At 39.0% G+C, this 17,441-nt stretch overlaps 1 protein-coding gene across 4 annotated transcripts; it reads right to left on the minus strand.

The window, feature by feature from the left end:
- Window positions 1-122: 122 nt before the first annotated feature.
- On the minus strand, window positions 123-16,939 carry larp4aa (La ribonucleoprotein 4Aa). 4 transcript variants are annotated; one of them, XM_073875330.1, is made up of 17 exons: window positions 16,324-16,939; window positions 12,624-12,750; window positions 12,370-12,501; window positions 12,140-12,231; window positions 11,891-12,023; window positions 11,692-11,795; window positions 11,505-11,615; window positions 11,356-11,409; window positions 11,004-11,216; window positions 10,699-10,802; window positions 10,420-10,461; window positions 6,799-7,005; window positions 6,674-6,722; window positions 6,423-6,581; window positions 6,208-6,332; window positions 3,464-3,656; window positions 123-3,324 (listed from the first exon to the last, which is right to left on the minus strand). In XM_073875330.1, the coding sequence occupies exons 1-17, from the start codon at window positions 16,435-16,437 to the stop codon at window positions 2,938-2,940; spliced, it is 2,346 nt and encodes a 781-aa protein (XP_073731431.1). In that variant the 5' UTR covers window positions 16,438-16,939; the 3' UTR covers window positions 123-2,937. The 4 variants fall into 4 exon arrangements, with proteins under 4 accessions (XP_073731431.1, XP_073731430.1, XP_073731433.1 ...); XM_073875329.1 differs by having other exon boundaries at window positions 11,891-12,026; window positions 12,143-12,231; window positions 16,324-16,938; XM_073875332.1 differs by lacking the exon at window positions 10,420-10,461 and having other exon boundaries at window positions 16,324-16,938.
- Between the last annotated feature and the right edge of the window lie 502 nt (window positions 16,940-17,441).

A 17,441-nucleotide genomic window follows, 5' to 3' on the forward strand; every position in this document is an offset into this window, starting at 1 on the left:
GAGAAAATAGATATTTTGGTATTGGCACAAAAAAATATATAAATCTTTAAAAGGCAAAAATGAACCAGTTTGACACCAACATAGATTTTTATAAGTAATCTATTAAATAAACCAGACAAAACTGTAAGGCCAAAACAAAATAATTTATTTTCTTTTTGTGACATTTTATGCAGACAGCTAGAATTTAGTGTCTCGTACACTTCAATCCAATGTTATATAATTTCCCCCTTTGCCACACCAACCCCTAAATCAATTAACAATAATAACCCAAACATTAAAGAGAAATTTGCTATTTTCGGTAGATTTTTGCAAGCCTGTCAACATCAATATCATTACCTTATGCTCCTAGTATAATTTCACATTACATAACAATAAGGTTTTTTTAAACAAGTTAGTGCATTTCATTATGCTAAACCACTAGCTGCTCATATTCATTAAATGAAAACAAGAAAAAAGCCCCAGTGATGTGTTATTTACCGCATTACTAAGCCTCTAGTAAATGCATCATCAAGTATTTTCTCGGCTGAAATTTCAAAAAAATATACAAATATGTTAAATCTGTGATTTTCTCCCAATGTCTCATTGTACATAGTCATGATAACAAGTTACAAGTATAGGGGGTCGTGTGGGGGATGGACAGCAGGATTAAAATAAATTAAAATCAAATTTTAAAAGCAATACTTACAATGAATTTAACAGCAATACTGTATCCTCCTGATTAAACGTCCAAATAACAGCACCAATTCATTACAGCGCTTTCTTTTGTAGTGAACGCGTCCCTGCTTCTCACATTCCTCAAGTTAATGGTTTTTGCACAACTCAGTCACTGTCGGGTACCACCTACAAAAGCTACTGTCAATCTGTAATTGCCAAAACACATGCCACCCGATCAGAATCAATACACTGGCATTGGCAAAAAAGCAACGAAGACACTCACGTTACAATGGCAGACCTATAAGAAATATCGTTTCGAGAGGATTATTCCCCAGATATTGCTGTTTATCAAACAGTCAAAACACTCTTTAGGGAAGAAACATAATAGCTTAAATAAGAAAATTGTATTACAATTCATGGAGGACACATTCACGGGACACCGAGCGTTTTAACATTCAATTCTCCTACGAACCTCGTCACCTTAAAACTACAAAATGGCATGAAATGACTGCGCCTGGTATTTACAATATTAAAGCGTTGCCAAGTTGGAAGTTCATAGAAAAGTGTGACGATGCTGTAACTAACAGGAATGGAGAGATGAGATTTGTCATCCTGAGCCAGAGAATCAACTCTGAGCGTTAAATATGTGCATGACCAAAAAAATCAGCATGATTTTGACAGGGACCAGTAGGCCTACTACTGTTTTCTATGCCCAGCAAAGGCCCAACAAAAACAAAAATAGGTGCACTGATTGAGCCCTAATTTTGAATCAATTGCAGCAAGCATTGATACATCAGATTTTGTTATTTTAACAGTATCAGGCTCATCAATAACGGACAGGACTAAGCTTTAGTCTTTTATGACCTATATCACTATGACCATCCAATCTATCCACAGCTCACAATCCATCTTAAATTCTCTTATGATAAAGAAACCTTCTCCAAAGAAAACACATTAACTTGACAATCTTGATTCTAGACTCTTCCTCGCACTGAACCAAACCACCACCATGTTGTAAACGTAGTCTGACTGATTATAAGGTTATCCGAGCGTGCTTATCCATACAAAAATTAACCATGGTTTTACTACAGTTGGTTACAGTAGTAAAACCAATGGTAATCAATATGCCAAAAACATGGTTAATTTTTGTAAGAGTAGAAGCAGTTCATGGAGGACAACAATACAAAAAATAAAAATAAAAGAATATATCTGAGATGACAAAGTATCTGAGTGCCTATGTACCTGACTGTTAAAAGTTATTATTCACAGGCTGTTGGTTACTCTAACTACTTAAAAATAAAAAATAAACAATCACCCATCAGCAAATCAGTCACATATAAGCAAGCATCGTAACTGGCACGCTTTGACTTTATGAAGTGACAGGAAGCTTTATATTAGAATCATTAACAACGTTTCAAAGCTGATCTTTATCCTGCCTGTAATGCTTTTTTTATTTCAATTCGAGTGAGTAGATTCCGACAGCATACAGAATTACCACAAGCTACAGTATGTCACACAAACTAATGCAAAACTCCAAACCTCACTGTCACCCCTTAAAGATATATGCAAAGCTATCCACTCAAGCTCTCATCACATATCCTATTTGGGATCTATTTCCCAAAACTAAATATTAACTCTACAGCAAACCACATCCTTTCAAACAATTTCTCATTTACACGGTCAAACCACCCCAAGGTCATATCCCCGGTGTCCTGTGATTGCAAACGAAGCAACCCAAAAGAAATGAAAAAAGATGAATCATTGCATGTCAAAGTGATTTCTTTGTATACGGTAGGTACATGACACATTTTATGCATGTTCCATTTCTTAGTGCATATGCTCTTTTGCGGACCACCAATCAATCTCATCATTAGTGGGGTCATCGGACCACTCGCTTTTCACCTCCCCTTAAAAGAGCTAAGGGAGGCCGATCCTCCTTTCATAGGACAACCACAAAAAAAAGCATGGATTTACATTCTGAAGGGACATTGTCCAGTTAGAAGCATAAAGTGTTTTTTCCTATATGATGGCGTCCTTCAGCAAGCATTAACTGCTTTAAATTTCCGATGCCCGTTTGCCTGGATACCCCAGTCTGTGCATTGTCACTTCATGAGACTTTTCCTCTGGAAGTGCTCCAGGCAGGAGAGGTGAATACCATTTTAAATTTGGACTTTTATATCATATTTCATCTCTTTATATATATATATTTATATATATTTACATATATCTTAATATATGTGTGTGGTAAATATTCATACATTAAGGGTTTCTTTTTCATAGTCTTTACTTTGGCGATATGGGTGGGATGTTCTGCTCTTTTCCAGTGTGTCTGGAACCTCCCTGGGGGGAACCGCGATGGCCAAAAGGAGGGCGTCTCTGCTGCTCTCGCAGCTTGAAGCCCCCTGTATTGGCTCTGGGGGGTCCGTTGCTGCGGCTAAAGCCTTGGGAGTCACGGGCCGGTCGGCCCTCCCTGGCCTTGCAGTTCCCCCCCGTTTCCTGAGGCCGCTCCGGTTTGTTTGCAGGGCTGGTGGGCTGCTCGTCCACCTTGTTGACACGCAGCTCTCTTAGAGGCTGTGCTGTTGCATTGTTGGGGCTGGAAGCAGGTGCTGGAGGAGGGGGATCCTTAGGGGGTCGCTGACATACTTCAGCATAACTAAGCTTGCGTGGTTCCTAATAAAACAAGGAAAGGAAGAAAATTATTTTGCAAAGCTCATGCACTACCCTCTGATCACAACTCTGATAACCTCTCATAACTTCTCTGCTTGGCTTCCTTTAATATAATTTTGGGACTGTGATAACTATAACTCACCAGCACCGGGGTACTTGAGGGGGCTGTGTTAGACTGCGGAGCCGCAGGAGTGGTCGAGTTGGACTGAAGCTTCGGACCAGGTGCTGTTTGTGAGGGGGTGGGTGTCACCACTGCGACAGGGGCAGAAGTCACAGGCATCTCTTTATAGACAGGAGGCTCCGCCTTCTCCAGTTTCTTTTCTGGGGGGTTCGAGCTACGAATAAAGGTAACGGAAATGAAACCAAAACTAATGGAGGCAAACTGCTAATTTTACTTACTGATAAAATGACCCTGTATATTTAACGGGACACTCCACTTTTTTTGAAAATAGGCTAATTTTCCAGCTATCCTAGAGTTAAACATTTGATTTTTACTGTTTTGGAATCCATTCAGCCGATCTCCGGGTCCGGCCGCACCACGTTCAGCACAGCCTAGCACAATCCATTGAATCCGACCAGACCATTAGCATCGCGCTAAAAATAACCAAAGAGTTTTTCCTATTTAAAACTTGACTCTTCTGTAGTACCATCGTGTACTTAGACTGACAAAAAATTTAAAGTTGCGATTTTCTAGGCTGATGTGGCTAGGAACTATATTCTCATTTTGGCGTAATAATCAGTGACATTGCTGCCGTAACATGGCAGCAGCAGACGTAGTGATATTACGCACTGCCCGAAAATAGTCCCGTGCCATCGAAAGTAACCAAGGGGACTATTTTCGGGCAGTGCGTAATATCACTACGCCTGCTGCAGCCATGTAACATCAGCAAAGTCACTGATTATTACACCAGAATGAGAGTATAGTTCCTGCTCATATCTGCCAAGAAAATCGCAGCTTTTAATTTTCCATCAGTCTTCGTACACATTGGCCCTCATTTATCATTCTTGCGTAGAAACGGGCGTATATGTTGGCGTAAGATTATGCTTACACTCCTCTCACCGCCTGATTTATGAAACTGTGCGTACCGTTGTTATTCAGGTGTACGCAATATCTGCCCTTCATGAATGCCGCGGCTGAAAACGATCGTCATTAGAATAACACGCCCATATAAATTCAAGTCTCCACCTCCCCCACGCCCTCATTTTACGACATTGACACATGAAAGACGGCAAAGAAGACAAACCGGGGAAGTGGATAGAAACAAAATTGTTTTATTTGGGAGTTTAAAGAGCGGAATTAAAGACACATTAATAATTGCATGACATTTTGTAATATTTGTATTATTATTTTTATTATTAATGACGCTTAATTGATATTTAGAATAATAATTATTTATTATTATTTACTGTTGCCTACATCTAAATTATATGTCTGCTTAATGGTTCGGTTAAGTTTTTTAAAAATAATATTTTAAAATGATGTAGTAACTTTTATAGTGTGTTTTTCTGTATTTACATACAGTTGTTTGTTAGCTAAGATCCAGTTTCATACGCAGCTCCGGATATAATTCAAATTAACAATTTGTTTCCACGACATCCACATGTTTTACTAGGCTAATTCATAATTTGAAGTAATAATAATTGTAATAGTAATGAAATATTATAATAACTAATCCCAAGGAACAAACTGTTGAATATTGGGAACGAATTTTATATTTATGGCCATACTTTAGACTAAATAACAAAAAGAAGTGTCCATAATGTAGCATAAAAGATAATTCGTGGCCATGATTTTGTCCGCATGTCATCATGATCGGATTTATGGCTCCATTCAACACAAACATTTTACTTTACCTATTCATTTATTTATCATCGAATAACTAGCTTACCTTTTGATGCATTATTACCATGTTTTCGTAGCACATCCTTGTGCTTTCTTGCAATGTGCCGCTTCAGATTCCAGGATGAATATTTGCTAACTTTTACAGTCTCTCCGCACTTCCTTTTAATGTTTTCTTCCTGTCCAATATTAACTTTGATTTTTACTTTACATTTATGATAAGGCTTGAATTCCACAACTTATTGCTAGACGTTTTTACAGATTCTCGAACTAGCAAATTATCAAAGGGCGTTCTGGGTTCAACGAGCGGTGCTGAGCGAGCGGACTTTTTAGAAAGGCGCTTTGATGGTAATATTACCGCACCGCTCAAGGCTCCGCTCCACTCACATGCTTTGCCCTGAAACGTCAGGTAAAGCGCCCAGGCTCTCAACTGAAGGAATACATATGCATACAAATCAAATGCTTTGGTAAAGTCTCTCAAATTAAACATTGAAGTCCATGTTGCATAAAAATAAACACTGAAGTTTGTAATTATTATGTTTTTTTTACAGTGGGTCATAATATATCATATATTTTAGTTTGTCAGTGCGTTTTGTGGTGTTAGGAAGTGTTTGCGCATTTCTGCACTAACTCAAAATGTGCGTACACCACCTCCTGAGCAGGCGTAGGATTTGAGCGTACCGTACGCCAACGTCCATATTGATAAATCTCAAAGTCACCGTGGTTTTGGGTGTACGCCAGGTGTACGCTGGAATTTTGGTGTACGCACTTTTGATAAATGAGGGCCAATGTAACTACAGAAAAGTCAAGTTTTAAATAGGAAAAACACCGAAACTCTTTGGTTATTTTTTAGCGCAATGCTAATGGACTAATCAGATTCAATGGATTCTGCTAAGCTATGCTAAAAGTGCTAGCGCCAGACCTGGAGATCAGCTGAATGGATTTCAAAATGTTAAGAATCAAATGTTTAACTCTAGGGGAGCTGGAAAATGGGCACATTTAAAAAAAAAAGTGGAATGTCCCTTTAAAATATAGCATATAATAACCTGGAGGTCACAGGGTCAGGGACATGCGCAGTCATCTTGACAACAGGCTGGGTCGACCTAGAGACGGTCTCCTCTGTGGCTGGGCCTGTGGGACTCACAGTGGACTCTTTGTTTGAATCCTGTTGCTACACAGAAATAAAACCAGAAGCAATGAACAAATAAAACCAACACGAGTGGCCACACTATCGAAATGTTGCTGGAATCTCCAAACTAACCTTGTCCCTATTCAGGCCTCGTACAACATCCGAGAGGCGGTTCTCCAACACAGGCTCCCCCTGCGGACTGGCAGAGCATCCAGGCAGCGGAGGGAAGTTGGAGGCAGCCAGGTCAAACTTGGGGGGTGGGATTTTTACTTGAGACAGAGGAACTGGTTTCTGATGAAACAAAACAATAATAAGGCATTGATAAAAAGTGACAATCAGTAAACATTAATAAATGTATATAATTATATATAAAAAATTATTACTGCCGTGCGATCATCATGTCGTCTTCGAGTGCCCCTGTACGGTGTTCTCCTAAAACGCAAGATAAACTGTGAACACTGTGGTGTCATCAATATGTTGCTGTTTTCTAGTAAAACCCACTACAAACCTTCCACGTCCCAAGGTACCGTCATCAGCTGGCTCATTGGAAGCGAGGTGTGAGAAAGAAGAGTTAAGCTCAGTGGATGGTAGCACTGGTCCACTGCTGTTGGAAAGCTGTGGACTGTGTAGGCCAGGCAGTCCATCCACAAGAGCCACCGGGTTCACAGTGGAAGACAGTCCATCATTAGTCCTCGTTTGAGGCTTTACGTGGTTCCTATTTAAAATAAAACAGAAGTCTGGATAAAATCTGCAACAGTGTCAACACACAGATTGTCAGCTAAACAGGGACTGTCTGAATAGAAGTGACCTTTCAATTATCAGGCAGCATGCAATTAACCAACATAAATGAATAGGCAAATTTTGGCTTTCAAAATCACTGCACCTTCTCCTGGCAGTGGACTAACACTGATATCCATCTCTACTTTTTCCTCTATGGATCATGATTCGGAAATGTTGAATTATCAAACTATTTGCGATTGAGATTTTGGTATTTAGTGTGGTTGACTCTCATAGTGGATTATATATCATTTCATTACAGAAAGTTCAACAACAATTTATTTCACTCACACTTCTTTCATACAACAATAAAAAGCTCTGTCCTGCCACCACATGTGTGAAAGTACAGGTCCAAGTAAAGCATTTCTTTTGTTATCCATTATGTTCTGTTATTTTCAGTTCTCATTTGTTAGATACTTCAGGTTAATGCGTTTGCGAATCAAGCATTCAAAAAATGACGTAATTAAGATTTCTTTGGACAGCCTAATTCAAATTTTAAGCTTCTTTGCATTAAATAAAACATGGGCTGCAATGTTTGAACACTGCTTGAGAAGATCATTCAACATTAAAAAGCTGTTAGTGTAATGATTTCAATGTTGAGTTTGACCCGTAGTAAAAGACATTGCTTAAACACAAAATAATGTTAGTTTACAATGAAAATATGAAACTTAGTATAATAAAACTGAACTTGTTCCACCATAATCAAATAATAATACTACTACTTGCCTAAGATATATACACATAAATAAATAAAATAATAAATGTGTATATACATATATATGTAATATAAGAATAAAAGCAACATTTAAAAATAAATCAAGAAAAGTCATTCGATTTTTTATATTATGCAGGATTAGGGGTGATTCACATATCGCGTCTTTTGCAGGCTCAAGTTTTTTATTTCAAATGTAGACGCGCGGGTATGCTCCTAATAGAAGTGACGCACACGCTGTGCAACCCGCTTGTTTTTTTCAGGCGCATCCGCACCTCATCGAGTTAAAAACATTTCAACTTTTCAGAATGTCGCAAGGGCACCGCAGGTCATGTGACAAGAACCTAGGTGCCTAGCGTTTTCCATGTGTTTTAGACGCGACATGTGAACGGCCCCTTATGAAACTGAATTTTTAAAATCATTAGCTGCATTTCCATTAGGGCTGGGTTTCGATTCAAATCTCAAGAATCGTTTCGATTCCGATTCTCAAGATCTTGAATGGTTTATCATTGTTCGATTCGATTTTCGAGATTAAGATAAGTGTTTTAGAAAAAAGCCCGAAATGGTGCCAGATAGGGGTGGGCGGAATGACCAAAACTCTATTCTATGAGTCGTTTTATTTCACGGTAACGGAATATTTCATGGTATACATGTTTTTCAGTTTATATTGTTTTTGGATTATAAAAATGTGCAGTTATTTGCCACTCACTATAGCTTTTAACTGCTCACCACAGTTTTAAAATATGGACAATTTAAAGTAAATAATGTTAATGTGAAAATGCCCAGAGGATAACAACAGATTAAGGGCCAATCTCATTTCTCTTTCTTACCCCTTCCCCTTTGTCTTCGTCTTCCCCTTGCCCCTCGAAACCGAGTAAAGGGGAAAGGGGTAAGACAGATCGTTCGTCTAAAAAATGAGACGCCACTCGATTGCCGTTTGCGTCACTTTCCCTTGCTGCTAACCGGCTGCTACGTAAACAGACAAGCGTTGACAAACAAAGAAGATGCTGTTGTCTCAGGTTGTGGTATCGATTGCCTGAGCGGAGCTCAACAAATAGCGCATAACTTAGCTGCTAGATAGCGCCTTAACTAGCGATTCAAAACAAAAACATTACAATTAAAACCGCTTGAACATTTTCTTAAAAGTATCATAAAACATGTGTCTCATAATATAATCTCAATTAAACTGCAGAAAATAACGTTACTTTCATTTTTGCGACTCCTTGACAGTTCGACGTTCATCAATAAAACGTCTTGATGCCGGCTCTCCGGAGATAACGTTTACCCCTCTCTTTCAAGTGTGGTCCTTATCACACTTCGTTTCAAGGGCTATGTATCCCTACGCCTTGGCCCTAGCCCTTGATCAAACTGAGAATTGAGACACCACTTCACCTCACATGAACGCCAAAACCGAGGTGAAGGGGTAAGGGGAAGGGGTAAGACAGAGAAATGAGACGCACCCTAAGTCTTGATAGACAGAATCTTGTTTTTAATTGAGTTATTAATTTTATAGACTATTGAAGCTATAGTATGCATTGTATTTTGTATTTATGCATACATTACATTTAAAATAGGCAATATGTAAAATGAACAGGTATAAATATATGCACAAACCTACAGACAGGATAAATACCTGTATATGCGAGACGGAGCTCTAGATATAGATATTATGAAGGTTGCTATGATGTGATGAAGTCTGTTTTAAGGTCTTGACACTCTTTACTTTCTATTACACATTAACATTTGCGTCTCTTTCTCGTCTTTCTGATCAAAGATGTTTGTACTATAAGCAAATTAGGCGTCAAACTACATCGCTCCAGCAGCGTCACTGATATAAACGCAAGTGTCGGTGAAGAATCGGTGAATCGATTTTTTCAACACAGCCCTATTTTCCAGTATCTCTTAAACTGTTCAATTTGAAAAAGCGAATTGAAAATGCGCTCAATGAAAACCTGCCAATTTATTGGTAAAAATATTACATTCGGGTGAGGTGTTTTTTTCAGGCAATTCGAAAAAGGAACACAACACAAAACTGCAATGGAAACAATTTTTGCGCAATTACTGGTCACCCGATGTGCGTAAAAGCCACATGATCATACTTTAAACATTGGCACGGTATGTTTGTTGGAGCACAAGACAGAAGAGGTGTGTATGACTTCATGTGGCAATTGACAAGCGCATGACTTGATGATGAATACAGCGATTTTACATTTGTGAGTTGACTGCTCTGTTTCGCTGTATTTTTATGTCATCCGCATGTCGGTCTGCACGGTGCCACATGAAGTCGAACACACCCGTCGCAATGGTTTTATAAAATGACTTCTAGCAAGACAACAAAATAATGTTTTTGTCGCCTAACATCGGTTAATGGAAACGATGTAATTTCGCAATAGTTTTGTCGTCAACATTTAGAAAATAACGCTTAAGTTTCGTGCAAATCTTTAATGGAAACGCAGCTATTATAATCTGCCAGTGCCAACATATTAGTTTATTGATCTTGCCGCATTAATTTTGATAGTCATCCAGAATTTTTGTTGGGGTTGCTGAAGAGCAAAGCTAATAATTTAGATGTCTGGGGAGGACCGTAAGAATGGATTGATGATTAAGCTGATATGATATTTGAAGTTTTTAAAGTTGTACCTGAAGGCATTTATTACATTCTTTCTTGAATAGAGTGGAACACTGTGGGAACAGTAAGAAAAACAATATCCAAATGATCTACTTTGACCTAAATTTTTACACTAACTTTAACTTTGTACTTGAATGTAACTCATACACTTCCTGAAGTTTAAATATAAAAAAAGGAAATCTGAGTATAGGATAATCTTTACAACACCCATATATAAGGTTACATTTATGCTAAAATAAAAGCATTAAGACCCATTTAATGGCAAAATAAAACACCCTAACTTCACCTACCGGTTCCTGCTGAACGGACGGCCAAGGTTAAGAGAATTTGAGCCATTTTTGTAGTGTCCAGGTGAGCTAAAGCCATTGACGAAACCACTGTTGGGAAAAGGTGCCTGTGGAAAACACATCATCTTACTTGTATATAAAAACAAACAAGCACAGACTCATGCCAAAGGCTTTTTAATTTTGAAATTCTGCATTGCTCCACTCCTTATATGGCTGGATCCCTCCTTTCTATTCTTAGCATTTGTAATTATTTGCAAATCCAGGTGGATAAGAACACATGTTAAAATCAACTTTAAAACAAGTATTACCAAAGGAGTCTCAAAGTATGGAGTCGGAGATGGTGTCCAGGTCGGAGGTACTATGCCATACAGTGGGTACTGCTGCTGGGGACTGTAAACAGGCTGCATGAAGAGAGGGGAGCTGTACTGGGACTGTGTATGAGATTGCTGAGGGTAGACACTGCAGTCCAGGCTGCGGTAACCATTCTTGGCAAAGAATGTATTGATGGCTTTTATTCTGGCCTGAAGACAGAAAAAACAAGAGGTGTAGCTGTAGCAACACTTGTGATGTTCAAAACGATCACATGACCAGCCAAATAGGCTACTTGCTTTGTCTGGTCTACTTTTATACATCTTTGTCAAGAAACACATATGAACATACCATAATTGGTTTTCCCTGAAATGTCTTTACTTCTTCCCTTAAATATCTGTATGCCTGTATGGAGGTGAGAAAAATTAATCAGTTTTAATTTATATTCCATTAATTTTATATGCAAATGAATTGATTTAATTTAATACAAACATCCCTACCTGTTGAGCATCTGTATCGGATTGGAATGTAATGTACCAGTTGTTGTTATGTGCAAACTCCACACTTATTACTTTAGGACAGTCGTCATTTTTAAACAAGGCTTCCACTTCCTGGTGCACAAAACATAGGCTTAAGAGGCTACAACGATATCGCAGGCATACCAAAATTCTTGGCTACATTTGGTACCTCAACAGGTGTCGTCTCCGGGACTTCACGTAGAATAATGATGCAACGCTTGTGATTTGGCCGCACTTTCTCCCCCTTCTCGTCAACTTGGACCATTGGAGATGCTGTAGAAATTTGGGGTTTGAAATAAACCTAGCCATGAAAAGATGCACCCAAGACACAGAACTTAATTCAAGAACAAAGGCAAATAAACACTTACATCGCAGGACATCTAGTATAAGTTCCGTGTCAGTTGTGAGGACTTTGATTCCTTCCATGCTGGCAATAGTCCAAATGGGGACAAACTGGTCACTGTCCATTTGAGATATTAGATAAAGATCCTTAGATAAGTTCTCCCTGTGGAATGTAAGCAAAGCACCAGAAAATGCAGTTAATGGGTGGAGAGTGGCTGTGAAGTGCTGTTTAGTAGCATGAAATTGAAAGCTTAAAATGCATTACAAGACAGCACTTTCCTGGAGAAACAAAACTCCAGTTCTTTTTTAAGAGACTCGCGCAAGGACTCCTCAGAGAGAGGCTGTTCCTCGGGGATCTTGGATTCCACTATGTACAAACAATGCGTCAACATTACAAGACAATTCCAAGACATAAAATTGAATAACAATGCTACATTAACATGCATGCATTAACTTGTGTACCATCATATTATAAATAGTGCAAGCATTATGATCAGTTACAAACCATTAGTTGCTGTAGTGTGATCACAAACTGGAAAGCTTTGGTCAGGGGGGTCCATACCATTCACCACACCCACTACAGCATTAGAGATGCTGTTGTTCTCCATCGGGGAGAAACCTGGTGCGTATTGTTTACCTATAAATCCATACAGTAAACATAGAAATTCAATTAAGCTAGATAACTTTTTATTGGACATATTTATCATAGTCCTGCCACTCTTCAGTCATTGACCCGAAAAGTGTGGAAATTTCTATTACCTTCGGCCATATTGTTCTGGGACCAGGGGGAGGCCTCAGTGTCATCCGCAGGAGCCTCAGTTTGTGTTGCAGGGATCTCCTGCCACACCTTGGCATTAGGGTTTAGACCAGCTCCTTTAGCAGTGACCTGAAAAAAAAATAAAATTACAGGTAATGCATGGAAAAGATTTTTTTTAAAGACCCACAAAAGTGATTTGAAATGTGCAGCTTTCTTTGATGCATACAGAAAGAAAATTTTCACTGAAATGAAGTTCAGGCAGAACATATTGAGTGTCTCCTCCCCTTTTTATAATAGCCAGTGGCGTTTAGTTTAGAAATCTGAAGCTGAAGTGCAGAATGATGTCATAAAAATCATTAAACTGTATTGGCGGAAGTGAGAGACCTGACTTTTAAATGCTTTTATCTTTAAAACACAAATTTTGTCAAAGTTTATACACAGAGGTTTTTAGATACTCTAAAGATTTAGATTAGGGAGATGATTTTCTCCAAAGCAACTTACAGTGCAATTAGGGCTGCATAACGATTAATCGTGACTAATCGTTTGCAGAAAAGTTTATATTTACATTATATAAATGTGTGTACTGTGTATATTATTATGTATATATAAATACACACACATGCATGTATATATTTAAGAAATATTGATATTTGTATATACATTTTTTATATTTATATATAATTCATATTATATATACAGTTATAAATAAATGTGTGTGTATTTTTATATACATAATTATTATACACAGTACACACACACATATATAATGTAAACAAAAACTGTTATTCTGCAAACGATTAGTTGCGATTAATCGTTATGCAGCCCTAAATGCAATCAATCTCTACATTTTTCGGTAAGTGTATTCCCAGGGATCGAACCCATGAACTTTGCTATGCTAACATATGACACTACCAAACTGCTCTATATAAACATTCCTAAATGCTAACATATTCATACTAAAAATGTCAAAAACACATTAGGGTTGTGCCAATAAACGATAGTATCGACGATCGTCAGAGATATCGTTAATAGCGGGCTTTCACGGCCATAGTTGGCAATAGTTATTATTATCATCATAGTTTCACATTAACATGCGCATTGCGTGTTTTTCGTCATATGAGAGGGTTTGTAGGCTTCACTTAGCACGAGAGAGCTTGTTATGCGTGCGGATTCTTTCTCGCACGCACATGGACTCAATCTGCGCGTCTTGGACTCTTGCTCGGACCTGAATGCCCACGACTCCTCCTAGCACCTGAACTTGTAATACGTATGGCTCTGACATTTCCTTGCACCACAGAGGTTTTTAGGCGCGCAGATGTTTAAATCCATCGAGTTTGTAGTTCTTACTCCCTGGCACGCAGGAAATTTTAAAGCGCCTGGACTTATGATGCGGATGAATTAATGGCATCAGTTTTAAGAAGGTCGTGGTCATAACAGTGTTACCGTTGCTTCTTTTTTGTCCACCAATCAAGTGACTTGTCATAAGTAAAAATGAACAAACAAATAAATATATAAATAAGTAAGCTACAGCCCCGACCCCCGATACTATTGTGTATCGGTGATCTCACAGGCTGACGATTTTCACATTTAAAATATCTTTAAATCTATAGAAGACATTAAATAACATATGGGTGTGTTTAAGCATACTAATCTCGATATCTCTCATCCATGAGCCAAAGTCCTGCATCCTAATGACTGATTAGGAAAGAGGGGAAGATATCTGAAATGCATTGGTCTTTTCTTTAAAGATACATTGAGTTAAACCCCTCCCCTGTTGTTGCCATGACCTAAGGGTTTGTTTACTTGTCAGGAGTGACAGCCAGTTGACAGACCAGACGATTTAACAGACGTTTCCATGACAGCACTTCACCTCACTTTAAAAGCAAACCAAATAATACGTAGTGAGGATTGTTTAACCCGACTTAAAAGAGAGCACTTTAGTCAATTGTGCCATTTTGAATGCATTACCAACAAAACATAAAGCAGATGATAAGAACAATTTAAGAGATACACATTCATTAAATAAAAGTAAGTTTAGCCGTTTAACACTACTGCGTGGCCTCTCCTAAAAACAAGCATGAGAACATTACCTCACCTCAAGAAATAACAGCATTTCCGCCTATTTAAACTGACTAACAAAGCGGTATGTTACTGTAACTGTGCTCTAGGACCAAACTGTATATTTTTCACTTCAGTCCAGCGCATAGCAAATGAATGAATGTAGAAACGGCATTCAAAACATACACACAATGGCAGCGCGAGGCAAGCAGAAGCACATGGCTCTTGTCTTCCGCACATAAACCGCCAAAGCGAAGTTCTACGTCACATCGGTCGCAAGGTACGTCAGCCAAGATAACAGCTCGTGGAGTTTCTAAGTTATATATTTAACCTTTTCAAGTCTAGCAGATCACACGACAGTAAATAAAAATCGTTTGTATTGTATTAGATGAGTTTTAAAAGCAAATTTATATAGGCATACAATACAGAATACTCGAATTGTGATAAATGTTTTTCTACTAGTAATTTGTTGAAAACCTGTACAATATCAACAGGATTAACATTCGTATAGGTGTATGGAGGTTCAAACGTGCACAGTTATCAAGACAACGTTCAATTATATTTACTACAAATTGTGCAGCGAAATAACTAAAACCGTGTCATTTCACGTGCCCACGAGGGCGCCACTGGGAACAACCACCTGCTACAACACACAACATTCAGACAAACGCTTTCAAAAACAGCTGTTGATTTCGTGTGACACAAACACAGGCAGTAAAAGACCCTTTATGATCCCTGCACAAATGCACGTGTCAGGTAACCCATGATCATAACACCAACTAGTCCCAAAACAGGCACGTTATTTAAAAAACACAAAGTTGCTACGGGTCCTCCCAACCAGACGTGCAGGATGCGTTACATGTATACATTTATAATAAGGACGTCAGCTTATAGCTAATAATACAAGCCGAAACAAGTGTTGGTCTTTAAATTGCTCCAATCAGGTTCAGAAATGTGAACGCACTAAGTAGACATTATTGAGAGAGTTGGTCTAATATGGTTGTTTTAACTCGCCAGCTCATGTGTGTCATATGACTGCGTGAATAAGCTTATAAAACGAGGCCACTCAATACATTTTTTGTGAAATGCTTGTGAATTACAGTGGGGTTTACTATTGAATAAGATTAAAGTCTGTTTCTCCAGACCAAAGAAAAAAAATTAATCGGCAAAAACTAAAGAAACTGCTCATATCCGTGTATTTTGCTAGCATATGGGCTAGCGACTTAGCCGGCTAAACTCCTGTCATGCTTGACAGCTTTAATCAGCAAACAACACATCTGACTGAGACAGAGGAGGAAGGGAATACCGCAGCAATCTTAAAACCACAAACATGATGCGCCCTTTCGAAGTTTAGCCGCAGATTTAAGATGGCTTTTGCATGCAGGCCAACTAAGAGATTAATGAATCGTCCTGTCAATTCCCAACACGAAGAATCTTAAACGTCGTGGCCAGGTTGTAATTTAGGTGATGTCAAAGCTTGCAAGCTTGCAGTTCCGCTGTGTAAACCGACCGATGGCCTTATATAGCGAGCAATCATACTATGACCCTATTTTTAAGAAGGGCAACGGCCAAAGACCGATCATCCTGTTGGGGAGGGGGGCGTGAGGGCGCTTAACGTTATCAAATCAAGAGGCCTGGACTTACCATGACGCCTGAGTCTCCCCCGGTCCCGGGTGTGATCTCTTCCTCCCCACGGGTTTTGGGTCCCGGCTCAGCCTCCTCCTGCAGCTGCGGCTCTCCGCCCTGGTCTGAACTCATCGGCCGCTCCTGGCTCACTGCGCCTCCGTCGGTCTCTCCCTGCCCCCCACGAGTCACCCTTTTGCCGATTGAGTCGTTCGTTAATACACCAGGATATGTACAGTAAGTGTTAAACGGATCGGTTGGGGAAAATGAACGTACTAAGCGTGAGGTAATGACAGTTCAGAGTTTCAGCTGACTGGCTAACCACCGAATGGGCTAGTTCTCCTCCTGCTAACTAGCTGGCTAGCTATCAATGCATCGACAATTACGGCGCAAGCTCCAACGTTGGTGAACCGTCAAACGAAAATGACAGCGCAAGCGCGGAAAATTGAGATTTCGTTCCCAACGTGCCTTTCTTGCGTTTTACACGAGCAATAGTGCCATAAGGCGCAATCCTAAACGGGCGACCGACGCGGACGCAGGGGACACGCACCTTACCAATGAGTAGGCAGACATTAACAGAGTCCGCCACCGTCCCACACTCCTCAGCGACCTCTTGATACCCTCTGAAGTTGATCTGCTCAACTTCCGGTTAGAGCAATGGCCGACATGAGGCTGCGTGCCAAAATAAAAGCATTTAATATAATAAAAGTACCACTTTCTTGTAAATATATCCCTTCCCGTTTGTTAAGCTGTAGTAAGTGTGCTCTGTTGCAAAGTTTTTCCTATTTTTAAACTACTTTTTAAAAGTTCAATGTTAACTATAAACTGGTTAACTTCTTTTCAAATGACTTAAAATTAATTAAAAAAGACGAAGCATGCATTAAAATAAGCTAATAGATCCACTGTCTTTAAATTAAAAGTAAAATAATGCCTAAAAAAATAGCAAGTGATCAATCAAAGGGTCCCTATCAGAAATATGGCAATATTCAGGAGATTCTCAGTTAAGGTGTGCATTGAGACAAGACAATGTCTGGGGGTGTTATGTTACAGCAATTGGACTAAGATGGATTTACAGATGGATTTATTTATAGCAAGTAGAGGATAAATCATTCATGACTGACATCTGGTGGTGAACCTTG

This window comes from Misgurnus anguillicaudatus, chromosome 13 (assembly GCF_027580225.2).
Source record: "Misgurnus anguillicaudatus chromosome 13, ASM2758022v2, whole genome shotgun sequence".
Taxonomy (NCBI): domain Eukaryota; kingdom Metazoa; phylum Chordata; class Actinopteri; order Cypriniformes; family Cobitidae; genus Misgurnus; species Misgurnus anguillicaudatus.